General features: G+C 47.8%; 1 protein-coding gene across 1 annotated transcript in view; it reads right to left on the reverse strand.

Moving 5' to 3' along the window:
- LOC138513901 (glutathione S-transferase P 1-like) overlaps window positions 1–18,922 on the reverse strand; it is a 31,605-nt gene extending 12,683 nt beyond the window's left edge. The window contains exons 1-2 of the mRNA XM_069629041.1: window positions 18,795–18,922; window positions 7,532–7,567 (exon numbers count right to left, since the gene is read on the reverse strand). Coding sequence (XP_069485142.1) covers window positions 7,532–7,567; window position 18,795 — 37 coding nt within the window. The 5' untranslated portion in view covers window positions 18,796–18,922. The remainder of the gene's footprint in view (window positions 1–7,531; window positions 7,568–18,794) is intronic.
- Window positions 18,923–20,486: the final 1,564 nt, after the last annotated feature.

Raw genomic sequence — 20,486 nt, forward strand, 5'->3', positions numbered from 1 at the left:
ACCCCCACGCTGAGATTATCCCAATGGTTGCTAGAAGAGGAGAGAGGCTCGAATTGTCATTTGGATAAGGCACTTCCTGGCCGGACCCCTGGAAATTTCACTCCACCCCATACCATAATACTCATATGCCACCACGTCCCAATACAAACCTTTTTTGGAAGTGGGCGGTGTATCTCCAATTACAACACTCATCCCTATGGAACATCTCAGACACGGCTCCTTCGTCCTGAGAAGGACTTCAGAAAGGGTTCCAGAATGCTCAGAAGACTCACCTTAATGACCCCGGATCCACCCAAGTCTTCTTGTCTCTGACCCTTGCTATCTCTACCCCCTTTCTTTTTTTACTCTAAACTGCTCAAATAAATACATTCAATGGCTTGAGTATTCTACGTATCAGGTTGCCTGATGCGTGGTGTCCTGAGATGGTGGGAACACAAAGAATGAGTTGTTGAAAGCCCTGGGAATGGGACTGCAGGAAAATACGTGCGTGTGTTGACTCCAGAACGAGCCTCTTGTCTTGGTTTCTTCAGCTCTTTACCTTCGGACTCAGGCTGTGTGTGTTTAATACACACAAGAACTGGAAGTGAGACGCATCACCTAGGTGAAGCACTCTGGCTGTTGATATTTTTTTCTTTGTGTTTCCTTGCGCCCTCAGGTCTCTGTGCCCATGTGCTTGTCCATGCCAGTGCCGGGTGTGTGCACCATCTCACACACAGCTGGAAGGGCATGCTGGGAACCAGATGCTACATCATCTGCTTTCCTTGGAGAATGAGCATAATGCTGTTCAAATCACGGTCTCTGGGGGCAGCCATCTTGGTGTGGGTTTCTTTCAGTTCAGTGGTTTGTTTCATTAGTGCTGTATTGTCCATTGTGAATTCCTTCTTCTGCTCCTGTACTGGGGTCATCAAGGACTTGTGACATGGGCTCTTCCCTTTCAATGTTCATTCCTGGCTGTTGGGACTCTTGTTGTGCTGATATGAGCCATCATCCTCTACATCTGATTGGCTGTGCCTGGAGATTCCTTTGCCAGTCTTGGCAGAAAGTGGGCCTCATTACGAGTATGGAGGTCGCCATGGTGCTATTAGCGCCATGGCTGCCTCCATACCGCAATCCGGGCCCGGGTTCCTCGAATGAGGAATTACCGGGCCATCGCAACCTTGGCGGACCTGGTAATTCCCCGTCCGAGGAACCTGGACCCGGTCCATCCCAATTCCCATTCGAGCCCCCATAGGGCTCAATGGGAATGGGGATGGAGCTAACAACGGGCCCGTTAATGACGGGCCCGTTGTTAGCTCCCAGGTCCCCTCGCGGGACCCGGTAAGGACGCCTGGTTTTTGCAGGCGCCCATTGCGGGTCCCGCGAGGAGACTTCGTAATAGGGCGGAACAGGTTTACCGGCACCGGCACCTTTACCGGTGCCGGTAAACCCGTTCCGCCAACTTTATAGTGAGGGCCAGTATGTTGTTATTAGTCTAACTCCCATAATGACGCGTGCAGGCTGGTGCCCCGTTCCACAGCAACTGAATGGGGTAACGGCAACTGATCTCAAGATAGATAGGTCAATTTAGAGCCACAATGCCGGCGTTTATGAGTTCTTTTTAATTTCACGAGGTCACCTCCATGACTGAAGGCCTCCTTGGTGCCGTGGTATGCGCTGTACTGAGCTTCTCTCTTGCTTTGCTCTTTGAGTAGTTTGTCTTTGGTAGCTTTTGGGTCTGGTACATGTCCGTTACCTTTCGAAAGCGGGTAATATTTGCTGCCCTCCTCATCATGGAGGCAAAGGTGGGATCCCTGTGGCAGAGTGCGAGGCAACTCTATGGGCTGCCAGGGCGCGTTGAACTGCGTTTTGGCAGTCGGCGCCAGATCGCCGTACAGGTTGCAGCCAACGGTCGAAGTGTATGAAAAGAAGTAGTGGAACTATGCTCTCTGCTGGCCTGCCCCACTCCCCACAAACCCCATTGCAATGCCCCCTCCAACGTGCAATCCAAACCCCCAAACAAACACACCTGCTGTTTAAGGGAATGTTCAGTGCAGTGCACTCAAGTGCAAGTTTCAACTGCTTACTGCACTTTTATTTTAAAAGTAAAACATTCCGGAACGGTTTCTTTTTCAAATAAAAGTATAGGAACAGTAAAACATTTTTTTTAAAAGTAGAGGAGTACTGTTCCCAACCGCTTCCCGCTGACTTTCAGAACTGGTTGCAGCAACTGTTTGGGGAACCTATTCACCCTTTGAACGAGAATGTGTCCTTTGGAGTGGCACAGGGTGGCCTTGCAGTGTTGAATAACCGTGGACTTTAAAAAGGAGACAGGGGTGGACTGGGAACCAAATGAGGCCCTGGAAACAATTCACTAAATGGCCCCATATTGCACATTTTCAGCAAACCCAAGCATTTTCCTATGGGAACATTTGGAAATAACACACAAAATAGGCCCAGTGTGCAGAGGCCTACCGGGAAATTTCCAGAGTTCATTATGGACCAGTCCAGCACTGAAAGGAAACCACCTCATTCGAGTTAAATCAGACACTGTTGCCCGATAACCAGGTACTGGGCAAACCCTTGTGCTGGAAAATCTGCATAAGAGCTTGTGTAGTAGAACTGGTAGTCATCTCATGTAGGAAAATGCCCTAAATCCGTTCGGAGATGCAATCCGTGATGCCAGCAGCAGAACATTGCATGAAGTCCATCGCAACCTTTGCCCTCAGGGTGCCCCAGCCATGTTATGGATGTCCCCGGGGGCGTGGAAGTGCTGAGGCCGTTTCACCATCTCCGCACGTGGTGCACAAGGACATGACACCATCTATTGCTTTATCCATGGCCAGCCACCAGCATGTGTTCCCTGAGATAACTCTATGTGAGCATGACTACGAAGCGGCCATCATACGCCATGAGTGCCTCGCGGTGAAAGTGGGGCCACGCGCTTCTTGCCCTGCATGAGCAGAACCCCAAGGTTTGTCTGGAATTTCCAAGTAATGGTGGAGACTGGGATCAGGGGATTTCTGAAAAGGTCCTCCAGTGGGGGTGCAGACTTTCAGGTTGATAAGGTAGGGTGCATGTTGGCTTGTTCAGTGCATGGTGATTCCCTGATGATGGAGTTGGCGTTCAGCACCACATCTTGCAGGGAGGCTACTATGCATAAACGTTTGCCTGTGAGCGGAGGATAGCACAGGGGCAACGCGCTGGTCTTGGAAGCAAGGCCATGCAGGGCAACAGAGTTTCGAATCCCTGATCCGCGCTTAAAAACCAAACTCAGGTACGGTATTAGGCGTGTTATAAAAAAAACTATTAAATAAATCAACAAGGAAGGGGCATTTTGGATAGGCAGTGAGACAGGTTTCGGTTTTTCTTCCAATCTTTAATGGAAGAAATGTTGAAGTTGATCTGCTGCAGCTGGGCAGCCAGTGGGAAACATTCTGGATGTCGTTGGGGAACTCGACTATGGATGAGAGGCTTATGGTCAGTACGCAAGTGGAATGGCCTGCCCAATATGTAGATGCGGAGGTGCTGCATGGCCAGGCACCCATGAGCTATATCACTAAGTGCCTCTTCTTTGGGTTGTTGAGGCATCGAGAGGCAAAATGAGTAGTACCAAGCTTTTGCATGACTACAGGGCCCAGCACATATGCGCTGGCATTGACTGCTAGCCTAGTAAGGGCACTGGATCGGAGAGGGTGAAGGCGCATGGCATGGAGAATATTCAGTTTTACCCTCTGAAAAGTAGATGGAGTCCTTCATGAGGGTGCAAAGTAGCCCAGTCTCTGTGGAGAAACCCATAACAAATCTGGTATAATACCCTGTGAGGCCCATGAAGGCGGGGTGCAGGTCTTTGGATGGAAGAGCGGGCACAGCTTGATTTGGGGAGCACCCTCTTGGAGGAAAGTTCATACCCAAGGCGTTCAACTCTCAAGAATCACACTTTTTGTCACAAAGCACCATTCCACTACATGGAACCTTCTTGAGCGCTAAATCAAGAGGGTGTTGAATGTCTCTGTGTAGAGCAAGATTTCACCCTAAAAAAATGCTATTTGCACTCGTCCGAGGAGATAAGGTACAAGCCTGTGAAAGACTAAAATACAAAGGGAATCCTGCTGCACTGAAACATCCCATGTGGTGTCACAAGTTATATTTCTACCATTGTGTCTCGGGGTGCAGGCACATTCGGGGGCATGCACTTTTCATGTCTGGCTTTGTGAAGAATTTTGCATTGTGGAGAATCACCACAAATTCAGAAATGCTGGGCCAAAGGAGGCTGCCTGTGGCCACATTGCCGTTAAGAACAATAGGATATGATAGGTTACTTAAAACACGCTTACTACCCAGAGGTTCCTAAGCACAGACCAGGGGATCGAACCTGTGGTGCTCTGTGTCGTCTTGCTTCCAAGGCGAGCACATTGCCCCAGAGCTATCTTCTCGAGGCAAAATGCAGGGGTCAACACAGAGGTGGAGTCCCTTGCCATTTGACTTTCCAGTGAGGATGATGGGGCTGAGCCAATCTTTGGCCTCCACCGGTACAATAGAATGGTCATAGGTGTCATTTTTTGGGGGGGAGAAAGGTGTTTGTCTCCCCCTCCCAATTTTTGTGGCACACCATTTTGTCCCACTCATTTGGAAGGGGACCCTTTCATTTGGATGCCATGTCCCCCCAACATTTTCATCAAACTTACTCCACTCAGTGTGGTCACTGAACAGAAAGGGCAATAGACCAGTAATTTCCGGTTGGACAGATAAAGGTAGAGCCTGTGGAGCAATTCCATCAAACAATCAAGTGTACGTATTACTTGAGGTTATCAGGTTTCTCAAACACTGAGGTATATTTTACATGTTGAGGATTTTCTGAAGTGCACAAGGATCCAAAGTGAGCTGCAAGAGACATTGGTCATCCCAACATGGGCAGCCTTTTTTTGTGCATACACTTTGCCTGTGGCTTGCTTGTTCTTGAAAATTGTTCTGCACTTGAATCTCAGCAAGTGATTTTGTGCTGTTCCTAACACTTGGAAAAATGTGTGGTGGCAGGAAGGCACTTCGTTCAGGGCGAAACAGTTCACGATATACCACCTCATGCATGAAAATTACCGCCATTTTTACTGCACCGCCGAATTTCAAGTTTGGAGAAAAAGTGGAGGCTTTACCTCCTGCTTTATGGTAAATCCTCTATTTTCCTGCAAAAATTGGTGGATTTACTGCAGCGGAATTGCCACTCATGGTACACCACCCTATAACCACTCGCAATCCTGTGGTAAACCCACAGGACTGAGTGGTGGTAATGCTATAAGACTTTGGCAGTAATTCCGAGTATTTACCACCAAATCACTGCCATACTCGTAATGAAGCAGTATTTCTTTTAAGACATTATTGAACATTGTGCAAATTAAGTGCCTGAACTGCTCTGCTCATCCACCCAGGATTCCATTCCAAAACAATGGGCCTCATTACGCGGTAGGCGGTAGCCATGGCGCTATTAGCGCCATGGCTACCCCCTTACCGCATTCCGGGTCTGTGTTTCCGGAATAGGGACTTACCGGGTCATTCCGACCTTGGAGGACCCGGTAAATCCCCATTCCGGGAGCCATTCCCCATTCCCATTCGAGCCCCCATAGGGCTCAATGGGAATCGGGATGAAGCTAATAAGTCCCTCAAAGGGTCCCTTCCATAACGCCTGGTGAAACCAGGCGTTGAGGAAGGGACCCGCAAAGGGACCTCGTAGTAGGGCGGTAAGAGATTACCGGCACCGGTGCCCTTACCGGTGCCGGTAATCCCTTACCGCCTACCGCGTAATGAGGCCCAGTGTGTATTTTGTGTGTGTTCTTTACCACGGTGGCCTTTTTCTTAGTGTTTCAGTTAGTTGCTTGCATTTGTATTGTTTGATTCAAAGTTTATGGGACTCATTGTGAGTTTATGGTAATTCAGCCATAAATCCCCCAAATTACCTCCCAAATCGATTACCGTTACTGACACATGCTCCTGTGGAATTACCGTGGGATTGCAAGTGGCGACAATGCCTCATTTTTGGAGGATTTACTGCCAGCAGAATTACTGCGCAGTAAATCTGCTGATTTTTGGCAGTAAGGAGGAAGGTTTACCTCAAACTTATTTCTGGAGGTAAATCGTCCTCCGTACCATCAAACCCGTAGTATGGTGGTGCGGTAATGAAGCTGTAAAGTGTCAAAAATGTAATTACTATCACTTTACCACTGTTTTTGCCCGCGCCGCCACACTTGTAACGAGGCTCCATATTTTTACAGAACCTCGATTGGACACTTTTTATTTTGGACCCTTTGTGCTATTGCTGTTTTGGTGCTTCTGTTATCTGCTCACACCCCTCTTGAAGATATAGCCTACCTTGGTCTCTTCTACCACCAAAGAAAATGCGGTATTCCATTCGGGCTGTTCCTGTTTCATAGTAGTTTGAGGCTGAGTAGTCAGTTTAGTCACACTACTCATCCCTGTACTCCTGCAGAGCAATGGACGTTTCGTCAAAGGGCGGGCAGTGTGGCCTGATGGTTGAAGCTGCGCCATCCCATAAGGACCCTAGAGGGCCCGAGTTATTTTTGCCGATACACAGAATTTGGGAAACAGCGCTGATGACAACTTACCTGATCTTCAGAGACAGGGAAGTAAGCATGCTACGGGTGGGGCTAGCTCTTGTCCCCTGCGTGGTGAGAAGGGAGCAGCCGCACTCAGAGATTTCTTTTTAGTAGGTGAGAGTGAGGTTGCTTGACTGTCCGGGAGGTGGGATTGACTCGCTATTTGAGGACTGGGACACAGCAGGGGTAATGGAGGCAGGCTGGCAGTACGTTTTAGTAGATGTGTTATGAAAATAAGATTTAGAGAAGAAGAAACTGCCATAGGGCGTCACATTGGGTTAGTAGTAGCACCCCAGTAATTACCACCCAGGGCTAGTTGAACACCTCACCGAACCTGGTCTAGCGAGAGTTTAGAATCGAGCAGGGATGCGCCTGCGGTTCTTACGTCTTATTTATTTATTTATTTATTTATTTATTTATTTACATTTATAAAGCATGGAACAGCCCGAGGACATTGTGGTGCTGTTACAGACAGCATGCTTAGTTACATAATACATTCTTAGTTATGTGAAGAACAACAGGGAAGGGGAGGAAGAAGGGCTGTGTTAGTAGAAGAGTGCCGTTTTAGCACTTTCCGGAAGGCTTGGAGGGAGGTCACAGCTCTGAGTGTATTGGGTAGGGCATTGCATAATTTAGCTGCTATATGTGGGGAAACTATCCCACCCGCTTTGGCTCTTTTGATAGCAACCACTCAGCACTTGAGCTTTATTAACTTTTAAAAATAAACTCATTTAATAGTACTGATTACACATCTGACCACATAACTACTTTACGGGCTGGCGGTGACCCTCTCATCAGAAGACCTTGGTTTTCTAGAGATCTACACAGGTGTAATGCATGTTTTTTTCCATATAAAATCCCATACTTTGCGACCTCGAATAACAGCTGGTCCCCATTGCGTTCTTAACTGAAATGCCAGACGAGGTGATAGCACTTCTTCCGCTTACCTCGCACAGGAAAGTAGGTGATGGTGAATCGCGCCACTGCAAGGAAGAGACAAAGAGAGAGAGTTAAGTGCTGTCCATGGAGGGAGGCGAGTGCCTGAGTAAGTTATGAGGTGCGCGAGGAGTAGGGAGTGTGCAAGGTGAGGGTAAGTTGCAGGAAAGCGCGCGTGTGTCAGGACGCTACAATCTACGTTAGATGACTTTGCCAATGTGTTAGTGAATGCGAATTGTGAATGCGAGGGCAAAGGACGTGCGAGCGTGTAAGTATCACAGGCCTGGGAACAAGATTGCGTTCAAGAGAGGAAAAGAAAACACTTGTGAAAGATTGTGAGAAAAATGACACGCGCAAAATGAAAGGACGGGTTTGTATGCAAAGTGCCAGGGCAGAAGGGTCAGAGGCTGACCGGCCCTCAGAGGGGGCGCTAGAGGCACAGCCTACATAGCGGGCTGCCCCTCTGGCCGCCCCACCACAGGGATGGTCAAACTCTACCAGGGACGTCATTTCACCAAAATGACTGGGCTAGCAGAAGTGACATCACATAACCCTTGACCTCTGATATCACAGGACGTGATGTCATTTGACCCCACACCAAAGTGATATGGCGGGAGCAATCCAAGAAGTGGCATCACATAGCATTGTCCTTAAGTACACTACGAAAAATATGGTTGCGATATCACTATTAATGTAATATACATTTCACACAAGAATGGATTGCCATATGTATCGTTAACATCAGTGTGTCTAGGCCCATATTACCAAATTACTGTGAATGCAAGCAGACGTCCATGACCAAATGATAATGATGTGTTATTATATAGCATTTAGTCTTAAGTGCTTTATATAGAACAAATATACATACAATATCACCGACCCTGAGTTGCTACTCTTTTATAGACCTCAGTAGGATGAAAGGCTGAGTTGAGGTGTTCAAGAACAGAATAATTCAGTGACTCACCCCCTGAAGTGTGCCTGAAATAAACCTTTAATGAGTCTAGCAATTATTGTATAGAATTCCAGAAAAACACATTATTTGGTATTCCTATTCTTTCTTATTTAGGGTCACTGCTGATAGTGTTAGACTTGTTCATTTTATTTTAAGAGACCTGAACACGAAAGCCAGCCACTCCAGAAGCAAAGAGCCACATGCCGCTGGCCACAGTCCAGGAGCTTGCATAACATTTTTTGTTAAAAAATAAATAAGTAAAAGACACTTTTTAAAAAACTTCTTTTTTGGGGTAGCAAGGGAGACCACAGGGGTAGCAAGGGACACATCAGGGGTCGCAATTGGGACTTCTGGCGACCACTAAATGACGTCCCTGAACACTACTCTTCCTCCCCGTGGAGGCAGAAGCGGCGTCCCCCAGGGCCCGACACATCTGGTCTCGGGTGCTTTGGGGGCACTTATAAGGTGGGGGGCTGCAGCAGTACTGTATCCTTTTCAGCAGCCCCCCGCATTGTAATTCAGATTCCGCTAGAGGAGAGGTTGAGGACACGTGGGATCGGTAAATATGACTCTATGCGAGCAGACCTGGCAGTACGGTGCCCCCGGACCATAGTTGAGGCATGGCATGCTTCTAGGACTTGCGCCAGGTCCAAGCCGCTAAGAGGGTATGTTTCTATCTCGTTTTTTGTGTGGGGCGTGGGGTTGCTTGTTCCCATTGATTCCCTCATGGATTTAGTGGTTTCCAACGCGGCCGCCGATCCTTGGCAGTTTTTTGCTTAATGTGCGAGGAGGGAGCTGTTGCGTTTATTCATGGCACCCCGAAATGGAGTAATGCCACCACATTTTTGATGCGCCAGCCGAGCTGTCGTGTTTGTACCAATGGAACCATTACAGTATGATCGTTTCTTAATCACTAATGCATATTTAATTTTCAATACGGCCGCAAAGCCGTGTGTTCAGTTCTGATTGCAATCAAGTCTACAATTACCGCATGGCGTGTGGTCTTTTTTGGTGCACACTGCGTTCCATGTCCAATCCAAACTGTTTGATCAGTGCTTATTATTGTGATACATGCTTCAATTATGATGCAGCCGCAGAGCCGTTGTGGTTATACTACTATGCAGCAAATAGCTTTTATTTACAAGCTGATTGGTGTAATCATTGCTTATTATTGTGAAGAGGATTCAACTGTGATGCATGTTTCAATTTTTGAGGCGGCCGCCGAGCCATTTATGTTTATCTACCTTGCACCAGATCATTAATCTTTTGTAAAATGATGATGCATGCTTCAAGTTTGGTGCGGCTGCCGATCCGGGAATTGTATCCCTTTCTGCTAACAGGCAGATAGTGGGGGGTTCATTCTCGCATTGTGGGGTGCATTTAAAGGCCCCAAACAGAAGTACCTTTCACATGAATGGCAGGATTTTAAACACTGAAACAAAAATGGCCTGGCCTTTGTTTTTGTTTTTCAAGTAAAATTAAAGAGCCGCGTGGAAATGGGACTATCTGTCATTACCAATGGATAAGCAGCATTTTGATTTACAAAAGAGGAGGAATGAAAGATCCGTGTCACATGGAAAACAGGATTTTTAAACATTGTAAACAAAAACGGCCTGCACATGTGTATGCAAATAAAAACGGTTTGAAAAAGTAAAAGTGAAAAAAATATCACTTCTCACAGAAAAATATCATGAAAGCAAAACATGATGTGCGGGTTGACATAGAGCAATATATATTATGTTTCACCCAGAAAACTCCACTGACATTAGAAGAGCCACTTTGTCTTCATGAGAAAAATGTCAGTGCAAGGCAGACCCTTTTGCTGGCTGTGGGCAAAACAGAAAAGAAAACTCCCCCTCCCAGCCTGGATGCCACATCTCCCATCTAATGGCCAACGCAATTAAAACATCCTGTTAATATGACTAATATGTGTGAAAATGGGGGCACCCACTTCAAAGAGCAAGCTTCAAATGCAAAGGAGAGTGATAAAAAAAAACTGTAGGCACGGACTGACCCAGTGAAAACAAATGGCCAGAAGCAGGAGGAGGACCATTTGTTCCACATGAAGATTCACAATTTATTTAAAAGGACTATTATCATTTAGGCCTTTTTCTCAGCCATCATAAAGCGGATGAATTTCATCTATGTACCATTTTTTATGTAATTTCCAGGCGATTTTGGAAATTCATCCTCCCAGGACTCTGGAACTGCAATGGCCAGTTAAACTAGGTTTCTGGTTGTTCTGAACATGTTCCAAATGTGAGAGTTGGTGGAAAATGAAATTAGGGATATGCTTAATAACTTACATATTCATAACTGTTCAGCTTTTTATGGAAAAGGCAGAAAAGTGCCACATGGTCGTGCTACAAGATACAGATTTGGGGGTCGGCTTATCTAATTCCCCATGATTAGCTGAAACAGAAAATATGTTTAGCCTGGCAGTTGCTAGTAAAATTATGAAGCTATGATACATAACTAGTTTTTGCCAAAAAGTTGAAAGGAGAACAAAGCATGATGACAAATGGGAATTGTCATATGTTGCTCTCGACCCTTAACCAATCCTGACTTGGAGGCTGGGTTTGGGAGGAGAGAGAAGGGTAACTGTCCAATCCTAGTGGCAGAAATTATTGCAGGGTACCTCCGCAAGATTGTAAAATTGGTGGTGTCGTCGCTGCTAGAAAAGGGGGACTGCACTAGGACAGAGGGAGAGAAAAAGGAAACACAAAGACAGGACAGAGAGAAGAGAAAGACCATCAGGAAGGCTGCTGAAACTTACCATCTAACAGCTGTAAGGAGACACCAGAAGAGATTACTGAGTGTGCATCTGGGTGGAGCTGTCTATCCCTAGGAAGGCCTCAAGCTGACTGGGTCCTATGGTGGAGAGCAGGAGGCGTCTTTGAGGGTGGGTGTCCATGCCTGTGCCCTATCTTTCCAGAGTGTCCTGAGATGCAGCTGGCTTTCCAGAACCTTAAACAGAGGCTTGCTATGTAAGTAGAACTGAGCCCTGGGAAACCAAAAGGTGGGGGACTCTGCTTGCCTTGAATCCTTTCTCTTTATAGTGGATGGGAAGGGGGGGAACTGGGTAGATACTTGGCCTATTTAACCAAAAATATTAATTTAATTAATTCCCCAGTTGGCAGAACACTAGGGGTGAATTTTGTTTAAATTCAAAATTAACAGAGCTAATTTCTCAGTGTGTGCTGAAAACTATAGCCTATAAATTAATTGGACAATCCTTGTTGTCCAGCTGACCCCGACTTCTTAAGGAAAGGGTGTGTCTTTGTTCTTAAATCAGTCCAACCTTTTCATCTAGCTTCCCCAACACAGGCATTTCAGTAAGGGGGGGTCTGAAATCCAAAATTCCCCAAATCATTCAAATGTTTCTGTCTGTCCTCCCAACCTAGACCAAAACAAGGGGGTCTGAAAAACAAACCACTAAATCAACCCGTGTTTATTTTAAACCAAAAGTGTGGATGAAATTATAATTACCATATGCATTTTTACCAATCTTGAAAACCTACTGCTACCCTTTAAAGACTGCAGGAAAGTCAAAATCGCACACCACTACATAAGTGCCTTCATTATTGATCAGTGTAATTATTTTGTGAAGTGAAATTTGCAGAAAGTGGAGTATTGTACTGGTGTTCTTTTTAACTCACATTTGTGATTTGTTTATGCTGAGAGAAGTTGATTGTCTTGTGCCACGGATAAAGTGGCATTTTGACCTTTTCGTGCTCATTTCTATTACTTTTAATTTAAATAAATACCAATATATTTCCCCTAAACCGGCCTGGTTCTTGGCTCCTTGTTAGCTGCGGGGAGAGGGATCCAAGGGGCATGATGTGTGTCTGAGATAGAGCTAAAAAAAAAAAGAATCTGTTAAACAATTTGCTTCATAACCACGTCAGTGGGGAGGGAAGGAACTCTCTGTGTTGAGGGTGGCTTCTCTATAAAGCGTTACAGCATTTATATTGCCAAAAGGCGCATCTGAACATTTGGCTTTGCCGTGTTTTTCATGTTTGTGGTCTTCTCAGTCACCTAGCGGTCTCGTCAAGGTTTAGCTTGGGATGGGTATAGACAATGGCAGTCTGTGCCACAGTTTTCAGAATAGTGTGGAACAGTATTGAATGTTGGTACACTGTGCTATCTGGGCAGACTCACGTGATTGGGATATAGAAGAATGTGAGAAAACATGTAAAGATTCAAGGTTCGGGGCACGGTCGCCATGTTGGCACAAGGAGGTTTTATTTCAGGTTGTTTCATTGGGTTTTTGATGTGTTCGCATGACCAAGCAATTTGTATCAATCTTTTTGTTTAATATTAGGTGTCGTAAATTAGTCCAGCAGAATTGACCATTATGTGTTATTATGGTTATGTTTTTTTCAACAGTTTCTAGTTATCTTTTTCTGTTGCAGGCGGAGTGTCAGGGCGGTCCTAGTCAGAGATGAGTTTTGACGGTGCAGCTTCTGCCATGAGCGGTTCAGGAATGGCTGGGTTCGAGCCAAATCCAAGTGACGGGCACTGACTCCTCTCCAGGGCAGTTGAGGCTACAGCATCTGATGTCAGTTGTCCCGAGAATGTTTTCTGATTGGCAGTACTGAACCAGAAGTGTATGTCTGCTTATGGCCAAGTGCGAACAGGGAATGACACGGGTCATTCTGGAAATGTATATTACTTTATTATGTGGCAGGGACCGCACCATTTTGTATTGCTCCAAATAAACTGTGGCCTTGTGTTTCCAAATACTTTACAAGGGTTTCTGTGTTTTTTTAATAAATAAAATAACATGTTGTAATGCTGTGTCCAGAAAGGGGGGGAGCGGTCAATAGTGGATCACCCCGCTAAGTGTATACATACCTGTATAGAAGCAGCAGCGTTCACATGGCTAATGGTGCTGTTGCGAGGTTCGAAGCGCAGCACTGAGTGTAGCATTTACGGGTGCAGTGGTGAATGAGAGGGAGAGTTCGAGTGGACTTGAAGAAAGAGGTGTAAGTGTAATGCTGAGACTTGAGGGTGTAAAGACAGAGGCGTATCCAGGATCGTCTAGCAGTTCGGCCCTCCGTGGTGACGGCGCTGCTGAGTGTGCATGCACTTATTTTGGGTAGGCCTTGCCCACTCCGGCCTACCCTCTCTAGGCCTCTGAGTACAGGGGGTTCTTTTGCAAAGGCAGAGATCTGCGGATGGTATTAATTTCCAACAGAAAGTGTGCACTTGTCAAGCTAGGACGCTGGCTGGCCAGAAAGGCTTTGAGGATGTGTGGGCAAGTGTACAACGGTGTCACAACATGTCACTTGCAGGGAAGTGTGATGACACATCTGTTTTCACTAAAGCCCATCCTTCTTTCACAAGGGAATGTTGCAGAGAAGGCTATTCCCTTTCTAGTGGGGCCTGGGGCCAAACTTGATAGCACGGCCTGCCACACATTCTGAGGAGAAGGTGTGCCTCGGTGCCGGCCTGCTCTGCTGCTGTATGCAGGGCTGGCCTTATCGGCAATAGCGCCCTAGGAGAATTGGTGCCCACCCCCCTCCGCATGCGCACCTGGTCAACAGGGTTGGAGGGGCAGGATGCGCCACATTTGAATTTTTTAAATTTTACTTCCTTGCTCCGGCGCCTCGCAGGGGGTTAAAATCACAATTCCAATGCAAACCCTCTTGCTTCTGCGTTATAAAATGCGTCCCGCCACTGCAGGCGCATTTCATAACAAAAGGGCGGCTGCCGCGTCTTCTCCCACTATGCCAGCTCGGGGTAGCCCTTGAAAGACTCCCCTGAGCTGGCGTGGCAGGGGTAATGGCGCCCTGGGGGGGGCATGGTGCCCCGGGTGGTTGCCTGGCCTGCCCTGCCCTAACACCGGCCCTGGCTGTATGCAACGCGGGCAGAAGTCTGCTGTATCCCGCCGTTACAAGGGTGCTTTTCTCGGATGGGAATCACCATACTTTGGTGTACCCCAGTGGTCGAAGTGAAAAAAAACAACAAAAAATATTGAAACTTAGGAAAAAAGTGCAGAGTGGGTTGGTCAGAGGCAGCCCTAGTGAAAGAGTGAGAAAGTGGGCGGGGCTAGAAATGGCACAGATACTGACTTCATTTTAAATTGGTGACAACAGCTATCAGAGGTATCTACTCACGGGGACAGGAGGGTGGCTTAGAGGGGTCCAATAATGTTTTTCTAAATGAATGAACAGGGAGGAGTGTTAATAATTTGGAGGGAGAGAGAAGGGCGGGTGTAGACTTGGCAAGGGAGGGAAGTGGTCTCTGGAATAACCCCTACCAAAACCCGTACTCCGTTCACGTGTGTTTTGGCTTTTTCACATGGGTATTTAGTTTCGACACTGCGTGTCATATGCACTATTCATTAAGGTACAGCTGGAGAATAGGGGTTGGCAATATAGGAGAGGTAGGCTTGATTCCCCGGACTTCATAAAGAGTCACCTTGACTTTTATCATTTTGTGCGTGATAAAATAGTGCATGTTTTGATGCCAATGTGGCATAGATATTCCAGACCAAGCTAGAATAGTTGCCATGTTACCACATTCTTATTTGTGTCACTTTATGCCCGATTTCTCCTGCGTCCAAGCGCTGTACCTATAGGTGTTGTTACCACCAAATATAACATATTCATTTGATCAACCTCATAAGTCGGGTTTGGCCCTACCAGGATTCCAACTTGAAAAGTGGAGGCTAACCCATGCAGAGTTGGCTGTTTAACTCACTGAAGTGTCCACTGGCACTACAGCATGTTGTGGGGTCACCTGCAGTGCGGAAGAAACACCATGCTGCCTACCAACCACTTTGTTCTGTCCCCTACGACCAGTGCTGTTAGTGGGCCGAGGCTAGCCGGGGCCGAGCCCCGGCAGTCTCCAGAAAATACTCCCGAGCCGGGGCCCTGCCAGGACCCACCCCTGACTAGCCCCAACCATGCTGACACCTGAGGCAGCCCGTGCAGCGGCTGCACGGTGCACAAGCTGACTGCAGGTGTTAGCACTTCGGATTAGAAGAAAAGAAAAGGCACCGCCCTTTCTTTTTTTTCTAAACCGAGGTGCGGACACCTGCAAGCAGCAGGTGCAACCGTGCAGTGCAGGCTGCCTGATGGCTCAGTACTCTAAAACGGGAGGAGTGCTGACTGCCCAGCCCTCCTATTGTTTCTGAGTAAATAGCCATCACCCAGCATGAAGCCCATGGGCTGCTCACGCATGCTGATGGCTATTTACTCGGAAACAAAAGTAGAGCTGGGCAGTCCAGCCCTCCTCCTGTTACAGAGTACAGAGCCATCAGCAGCAGGGAGCACTTTCATTCAAAGAGCCATGGTAAAGCATTGCACCACATGGCTCCTTGAGTGACAAGGCTGCCTGCTGGGTGTGAGCTGGTGCACCTTTGGTGCACCCAGCCCCTGCTTTTGTTTAAAAGGAGGGGCTGGGCGCATGAAAGGTAATAACGCCAGTGCGCCCCAGCTCTGCTTCTTTTAGCAGCCCCGACCCCTTAGGCGAGGGAGAGGGGGCTCTCGATAGGGGGCGTGGCCTAAGCACACCCATACTTAGGCCACACCCCCTAACGTGAGCCCTGTCAATTTCTAATCCCACTTAAGTCACTGCTTACAATCCTTTTTAACACAAAATATAAGCTTTTAAAAAGTAGGACATGACATATTGCGCCTGCTTCTAAGCACTGTAATAGATGACGCGTTCATAAGAAATGTGTTGCCCAACAGCAAAGCATTACCAAAAGCCAGGCGCAGGGCTATGAGCTAACCGGGCTTCAACACCCTTCCCCCCGCCCCCTCCCCGCCCCGCCCCTGAAATGTGAGCTGAGGGGCAGGGCTTACGCAATTAGATTTTTGTTAGTCAGAGAGGGGAGAGAAGGCTTACCTGAAACCTGCGGCTTTATAGTGTTACTGTGTTCCTGCAGAAACATGTATTTGTACAAACGCAGCAAAGTTTTAGAGCTGCTAATTTCAGGCAAGGCTTCCATTGTCTCTCTGCCTAACACAAATCAAATGCCCACAGCAGTCCCCTCCCCGCGGATGTGAGCGAACATATAACAAGCTTATGAGTTCTTTCACATCCAGGGGTGGGGGCTGATGTGTGCACTTGCTTTTTGTTAGGCAGAGAGACGAGGAAAGCCTTTTCTGAAACGAGCAATGTTAACAAGGCTGTTGCATGTTAGTTCCTGATGTATGCATGTGTGCAAGGAGTGTGTATGCAATGCATGTGTGAATGAGTTAGTGTGGGTGTGATGTATGGGGGCTGGGTGTGCATATAAATGAGTGAGTGAATGTGTTGTGTGTGCGTTCGCATGTGTAAGGCTGGGCCGCTACCATTTAATCGTTGGGCCCCATGCCAGACAACCCTTGGGGTAGAACAGAGGGGGCACAGGCTCCAAGTTTGCCCCGCCTCATTTCTGAAGTGGTCCCTCCCATCACCAGTTAGCCCCTTCCCCTCAAAATGTAGGGTTCGATGCGCCCCAGCCAAAAGCCATCAATGTGCTGGCATGACAGCTCAGGAGAAAAACTTCTTACTGCTGGCACGTTAACCCATCCTTTCCTGTTTTTGACATCATCACATGAGTATTCCTTTGGTTGCAATAACAATTGCAAATAAAAGTGTTCTCTGTAAAGCGCTAGAGGGTAACGGAATGCTATCATAAATGCCTAATTGTTCACATTAATAATTCCAAGCAAAGAAACACGCAATAAAGTCATTGTCTCGCCAGCCCTGGGACACACATTTGAGGAATTCACATCTACATCGGAAGCACAACAGAAAAGTGTGCAATGCATAGCTTGCCAATGAAAAACGGTTCCGTAGCACCATTGCAGGTCCCAATAACACGAGCAAGCAGCGAGCACAGGGGCTTTACACAGTTCAGATGTGCAGAGCTGTCCTGGGAATGCAGGCTAAATCTGACAATGCAACCTTTGCCCTTGCTCGGCTGTGATTGGCTGGGGAGGAGCAAATGAACTTCTGCAACTGCTTGGGCATGGCCATACTGTATGGAGGTTACATCAATTCCAGCATTGCACTGTGTCTTCCTTTCTCTCTGAGGGTCAGACCTGGCTTCATGCAAGTTTCCATAAATATATGAATATTACATACACCGTTGTGGTCGCCTGGCACGCCTTCATCTGACCCTTCCGTGGGAGGCTTTAAAAGAAGTGGTCCCTTTCCCAGCCTTACAGATGACATTTTCTGTACACTATAGAGTCCGGCTTTTACTGGTGTAGCGGTGTATGTCCTGCTGTCCTACAGGAGATAACACTGACGGTTCCATCTGTTAATATCGCCGCACAAATGTCGCCATACTAGAATGGCGCAGTTTTTTGTGGCGATATTACCCCATGGAACCTGCGGGGGACCCCCCTGCAAACCTTATATTTTTTTAAAGGGAGCGGGGGTCACCCCTGCAAGCCCCACTCCCATTACACCCTAGTATTAACTCCATCAATAGTATCGCATTTGCCGTTTCCCGACTACTATGTATATGGCGATGTTATGGGTGGGGATAATATTACGTGATACCACACCGAAGGGAGCACAGCCGCTGCAGTCTGCAGCAGGTGTGCACATATGAGTGCTGCACACAGGTGTGCCCAGGTTAGCCCTACTTATGTTTCCCATATTGCCACTGTGTCCGATCTGCACACCTGCCTGGTCCTGCTGCAGGACTGCCCGCCCCTGCACGCCGTGTCCTGCTCCAGACTTGCCCAGGCTGCCCTCGCTGCAGGTGGACCATGTCTGCATGAAGCTTTGCCCTGGAGCGATGCCCAGGCGTCTGCTGTTTAAGTGTAACTGGTGTGCCCCCTGGCCTGGTGTCCGCATCAGGCACGGCTAAAGATGTGCGGGGGGCCCATTTCAACATGATGGTTGGGGGCCCTGTGCTTAGAGCAAAAACAGCCTGAGGCACCCGTGGCAGCAAAGACAAGGTGAATAGCCGCAGATTATGACGAGAAAGAGAGCCAGTAGGGAGCTTAAACACTAAATGGCCACTGAAGAGCTATACACCCTTCTTTGTAAGCAAGTGGCTGGTGTAAGGGAACCAGTGTTAAAGGGCAATGAGGTGATAACACTTCTGTATAACCGTGGGATTTGACGGCCGGAAGGTCTCCTGGAAATGCAGCTTGTAATGCAAGCGCTGCAAAGCACACATTTTAAGCCCTGGAACGAAAATAGTGAAAGGAATATATTGCTGTGTTACAAGACTGCTGACTGGCAACATCTGGGCAGGGCAGTTGATAGGGAGCCCCCCTAAGGCTCGAGGCCCTTTCATTTGAAAACGTTGAAAGGCCCTGACGCTGTCCCTGCTCAGCGTGTTGAGCTGTGCGCGCACTTACTGTTAATGGTGTTCCTCTGAGCCGCTCGCTGCCTGGATTTCTGCTGCCTCCTCCCGTGCTGGTGACTGGCTGCAGTGCACCCCTCAGCCCCTACCTTTATCCTGCCTTTAGTGCTGAGTCACCATGAGCCGCGAAGGGACTGTCCTGGCTGTCGGCGTGAGGAGGCAAAGTGGACCGGGGCAGGGAGGAGGAGGGAAACGCAGTGAGGCAACACCAAGCAACGCCAATACGCCCAATACAAAATAAAGAAATGCTCACTGCTCACAAAAGATCTCCAGATAAGTTACCCACCCCGTCTGGAGCTACGCCGCCAGATTTTGCATTCAGTATATTTTAAAGGAAACAGCAATAGCTGTTTTTGCTCTCCTTTCTGAAGAGGAACTTTCCTTATTTTTCATGTGTATGTCGTCAACTGTTCTTAGCGTATGTGTTGTGCTTCCAAGGCAAGGGGGGCGGGTGTTGACTAAGGGAAAGCAAACAGTCCAGTAAGTGAAATGGGAACGGAAAATAAGTGCAATAGGAACAAAGTGCAAAAAAACCTAAGAAGGTAAGCGCTAGAAGCCACGAGTTGATGGGAAGTGATGGGAGTGAGAAGGGTGCAGGATCAGAGGCCAGGACTGAGCCCAACAGAGTTTTTGAAGAGAGGAGTCTTAAGTCTCCTTAGAAACCGTGGACGGTTTTTCTCCAAACAATGGACCAGTGGCGTCGCAAGGGAGGACTGGGGGCAGTGCCCCCCCTCTGAAATCCTGTGCCCCCCCTTTTGCCCCCCCCCCACCTAAGGCGAGCAGTGACCATGTTCACTGTTCATGGTGTTATTTGTGACACTCACTGAGGCAAATGTGTGCAGATTACAAGGCAATACTCATTTTGTCTCAAAGCAAGCAGTGATGGAGCAGAGTGCAGCCCCTCCCACCAGAATGTAGTCCATGAAACGGCTAATGATGGGTCATTAGTCACTGAAAGGTTTCGTGCCTGCATTCTGATGTGGGGGGGGGGTACAGTGGGGTGTGGGTAGTTGGTGCACACAAAAGCCTCTCTGCAGGAGTGCTTGTGACGTCACACATTACCTCTCATAGGTGCCCCGCCACTTTTGTCTTTGGCCCCCTTTGTGCCCCTCCTAAATTTGATTCCTGGCAAGGGCACTGCTCAGGGCCTTTGGAAGGTCATTCTAGAGGCCATCATCAGCAGCTTCCGGTGCTTTTTCTCCAAGTTTCTGTCTCCTGAATGAGGCAAGCACACGTGATTGTGTCTGATGCAGACCTGAGTACCCTTTACGGCCAGGAAGACTTGCTCTAAGGCTTTAGGTGGACTGGACCAGTTTCCCACTAGGCCTTTGTAAGGGATGCAAGGAACTTTAAAGTGAAGGCTGGTGGCCAAAGCTTGTGTGATGGGATTCTCCAGGGCTGGGCTTAAATTGGGCTGGGGCTAGCCAGGGTAGAGCCTGGGAGGCTCTGACAATTCTGTCTTAGACCTGGCCGTGCTGGGGCTCCCAGATGTCCCCTGCTAACCACAGCCCAGTAGAAGCCAAGGCTTTTTCTAAAGTCTGAAGATCTCACAAACACGAGAAAGCTCCAGGCTTTAGCAAAAGAGCCTTGCCTGCATTTTCATGAGGTCACTGACCCCCTGCTAGGCATCCCATTAATTGGCAATGCAAGGATCATCACCCTCATGCCCCTGTTGAGAGGGTGATGA

Source organism: Ambystoma mexicanum, chromosome 12, assembly GCF_040938575.1.
Source record: "Ambystoma mexicanum isolate Mex_15411 chromosome 12, UKY_AmexF1_1, whole genome shotgun sequence".
Lineage (NCBI taxonomy): Eukaryota > Metazoa > Chordata > Amphibia > Caudata > Ambystomatidae > Ambystoma > Ambystoma mexicanum.